The sequence below is a fragment of the Propithecus coquereli genome, unplaced genomic scaffold, assembly GCF_000956105.1.
Source record: "Propithecus coquereli isolate 6110/MARCELLA unplaced genomic scaffold, Pcoq_1.0 Scaffold162, whole genome shotgun sequence".
NCBI lineage: Eukaryota > Metazoa > Chordata > Mammalia > Primates > Indriidae > Propithecus > Propithecus coquereli.
Window position 1 is genome coordinate 2,482,732 of NW_012140747.1, and position 1,778 is coordinate 2,484,509.

Here is a 1,778-nt window from a genome sequence, read left to right on the forward strand (position 1 = left end):
AGTATAACAAAGGTACCAATGCAGAAGACGATTAAGAGGATATAGATTATAATTGGTTAACTTGAGTTAGTTGATTTTCATGTTTAACAGCTCTATATATCATGTGGTTAAAAAAAATGACCCCACTTACCAACATCCTTTGCATCTCTGATACTACACCAAATTATGAGAAAGCTATGCAGTCATTACCATGTCAAGCAGCAATTACATTGTTTTATTCAGTTCATCACCCTGGGCTCTTCATTATTTAAATGCTTTAAATATTGATTAATAAATAAGTAAACCACTCAGCTTCTGAAGTCCCCGATTTTAACCACAGGTTAGTCTAATGAAGATGTTGTGAATGCCAATATCTCCACTTCTTAAAGGGATCTTCTAGCCCTTTCATGCAGGCACATGGCTCCAAACTCCTTAGCATTACTCCTAAGCAGAGAGCCTATATTTACAACTTAACCATGCATATTTAAGGTTATCTCAAACCTCCAATTCTAAAATCAAACTCTTTTCCCCCATCAAAATTGATTCCCCTACAAACTGCTTCCACTTTAATATCACTACATTTCCAATCATCTATATAGAAATGTTTGAGATATCCTTGACTGTGGTCAGTCGCTGTCTTTAAAAAAATCTACTGACATGTTTCATAAAATGTCCTTTCTGCTCCACTCACGTTACCACCATCTAGAACTTCATCTCTCACGTGGAATATTTATATAGTGTAATTATTTAGGTATTTTATTAATGGGAAAAACAACATTAAATACAGTTGCAAAGTAAAAAGCTAAAAAAACCTGAAATTATTTTATTGAATATATTAAATACTATGCTGAAAATCGATACGCATAATACTATACAGTTTATGAGACTAATTAAATCATGATTTAGAATTCTTTTATTTAGTGAAATGCTGTGGATCTTTTTGATGCTAGAAGACTAGGTGATTCACATCAGAGAAAAAACTATATTAACATTAGCTATAAACCTCAGGGCCAACTATTTTTAAAACTCAACAATCATTTGGTAAAACAGTACATTATGTAAGAGAAGAAATACAAAAAAGTGGTTTTCTTTTCCTATTGTGCCAAGGGTAATTTTTCCTTGAAGCTGGAATGAATAAGGGTTAGGAATCATTTCGGTCCAGGCTTCTTTAACGAACAAAGCCTGCTTATTTGGCAGTTTCTCAAGTTACTCCCTCAGGCAGCTTGAACCAGTTAAGCAGATCCTTTCAGCTCTTCAGAGCTTATAGACAACCAGCCATCTGGTTTCCTAGGAAACAAAACCCTGGCTAAAAACAGTGAATCATTTCCAGGTCACTTTCAACATGGAGAGTGGAGCAGGAAAGCACTGGACTGAGGAGGAGGTTAAAGCTTTGCTAAGTGTCTGGGCAGAAAAAAATATACGAAAACAACTTTATGGAACCCTGAGAAATAAAGGAATATTTATTTACATTGCTAAAAGGCTGCAATCATTAGGAGTACACAGAGATTGGAAACAGTGCCGCGCAAAGTATAAAAATCTCAAATATGAATATAGAACAGTTAAATATGCCCACAACTCTGGAGACAGCTCTAAAACTATGAAGTTCTTTCATGACTTGGATGCAATCCTGCAGTATGAACCTGCCACACAATTTACAGAGGAAGATGCAAACAGCAGGTACCTGGCAATGCTGAGCCCAAGTACAGCCCCAGAGATCACTGAAGGTAAAAGGAAAAAGTACTATTTCTTTTTGTTTTTCTTTGTTTTACAGTTTTACAAACTGTAAGAGTACAGGACTT

General features: G+C 35.3%; 1 protein-coding gene across 1 annotated transcript in view; it reads right to left on the reverse strand.

Moving 5' to 3' along the window:
• PPAT (phosphoribosyl pyrophosphate amidotransferase) overlaps nucleotides 1-145 on the reverse strand; it is an 18,884-nt gene extending 18,739 nt beyond the window's left edge. The window contains exon 1 of the mRNA XM_012641099.1: nucleotides 131-145. Coding sequence (XP_012496553.1) covers nucleotides 131-145 — 15 coding nt within the window. The remainder of the gene's footprint in view (nucleotides 1-130) is intronic.
• Nucleotides 146-1,778: the final 1,633 nt, after the last annotated feature.